General features: G+C 60.0%; 1 protein-coding gene across 1 annotated transcript; it reads left to right on the top strand.

Moving 5' to 3' along the window:
* Positions 1 to 538: 538 nt before the first annotated feature.
* On the top strand, positions 539 to 1,588 carry LDBPK_312400 (3,2-trans-enoyl-CoA isomerase, mitochondrial precursor, putative; the record flags this gene model as incomplete). The annotated part of the gene is made up of 1 exon (XM_003863280.1): positions 539 to 1,588. One exon carries the CDS (start codon positions 539 to 541, stop codon positions 1,586 to 1,588), a length of 1,050 nt encoding a protein of 349 aa, XP_003863328.1.
* Between the last annotated feature and the right edge of the window lie 278 nt (positions 1,589 to 1,866).

Here is a 1,866-nt window from a genome sequence, read left to right as displayed (position 1 = left end):
CTGCCGCCGCACCACGCAGAGAGGGGTGGGGTCTGTGGGAGGCCGGTGAGTAGACCTGAACGAAACTCATATTCTCTGACAGAGAATTGACAACCAGGCATGGTTATATACGTGAGCGTTGCATGGGGTGCGCTCTTATCGGAAAAGATGCGTCTCTGATGTTATGGTGGAGACGCTGTGGATACCGATTAAGCCTGCATGGGCGAAACCCTGCCGGAAGAGAAGGATGCGGTTCAATAAGACGTGGCTCCGACGCGGGTCCGACGCTGTTGCGCGGTTGGCTTTCGGCACGCGCGGTGTCTCATCGAACGACGCTCGGAACACCAAACTGCTCGCGGGCTCTACTACAACGTGCGCACATGTGCATTATCCATTCTTGCTCTCCGCTTGCTCCTGAACCTCTTGTCGCACCTCTCCCCCTTCTGTGCAGTCGTCTCTTCGCCGCCGCGTCCGCCAGGCCTCCAACGAAGACCCACCATATCCCATATTCTTGTCGCACCGCCTTGTTGTTTGCTGTCGTCGCAGCACTTCTGCGATCATGCGCCGCGCCATATCGTCCACTCTCACCCGTGGCGCCCGCACTCTTGGCGTCAAGCCGGGGCTGTTTCAGCTCACGCAGTACCGCTTCCAGTGGCAGCCGCTGCCTGGTGTGCCGCCGCAACTGAGGGTGGCTCTGCATGACCGGCATCAAGACACGAATGCCGCTCCTGCGGGATCGAAGCGCAGCGACGGCGCGCAGCCAGAGTTCGAGCCCCCGAAGAAGCCGACAGAGGTGCCCAAGCTTCTGAGAATCAACACAAATGAGAAGGGCATCACAAACGTGCAGCTGGCCCGTGCCCCGGTGAACTCGATGAGCCTGGAGCTCTTCCAGGAGCTGAACCAGTGGATGCTGTGGCTTGGAAACAACGAGGAGACGAAGGCTGTGATCATCTCCTCTGCGATTCCGACAGTCTTCTCGGCTGGACTGGAGTTCTCCGAGGTGCATAACCCGAAGCCGGATCGCATCGCGGTCTTCTGGCAGAGCTTCCAGGAGATGTGGCTCATCTTCAACTCTTTCCCCAAGCCAATCATCGCGGCCATCACCGGCAACTCACCGGCGGCGGGCTGTATCATCGCGATGGGCTGCGACTACCGTGTGATGGCTCGCGGGCCGAAGGACAACACGAACAACAACCGGCTCTACCACATCGGTCTTAACGAGTCCAAGTTGGGACTCGTCGCGCCGCCTTGGACTGTATCAGCCTATGCCTACCTGCTGGGCTCGCGCCAGGCGGAGCGGATGCTGCAGCTGGGCGAGACACCCGTGGCCGACGATGCGCGAAACCTCGGGCTCATTGATGAGGTGGCCGCCGATGAAGAAAGCACAATCGAAGCGGCCTACCAGCAGGCGGAACGCTTTCTCAGCGTGCCGCAGCAGGCGCGTCGGGTGGCTCGTGATATGGTGCGCTGCGAATACTTGCGGTTGCTTGCCACCGAGGACGACCGCAACTACGATACAGAGTTTTTCACACAATATATGCTGCGACCTGAGGTGCAGAAGAACCTTGAAAGCTACCTGGAACGCCTCAAGAGCCGCTCTCGTAAGTAAGCCCGAGTGATTTTAGCGCGAATCCGGCACATCGGCGTGTTATTTCTCTTGCGTGAATTCTGCAATCTGACGTCTACATGCCCCTCATGAGGAGAGGCTCTGAGTTCTTTGTGCGCACGCGCTGTCAAGCACCGCCGGCACGGCGCCTCGCATCCGAAGAAAGCATGCAGAGGCGCGAAGAGACGCATGCGAGCGAGCCGCCGTGTGCATGTGCGCGGAGCATGCGGAACGTCCCCCACCCGGCCGTGTGGGCTGCTGAGGCACAGATGCCCCGGGGG

This window comes from Leishmania donovani, chromosome 31, assembly GCF_000227135.1.
Source record: "Leishmania donovani BPK282A1 complete genome, chromosome 31".
Lineage (NCBI taxonomy): Eukaryota > Euglenozoa > Kinetoplastea > Trypanosomatida > Trypanosomatidae > Leishmania > Leishmania donovani.
Note: the sequence above shows the minus strand (reverse complement) of the source record. Positions and strands in the feature narration are given on the sequence as shown.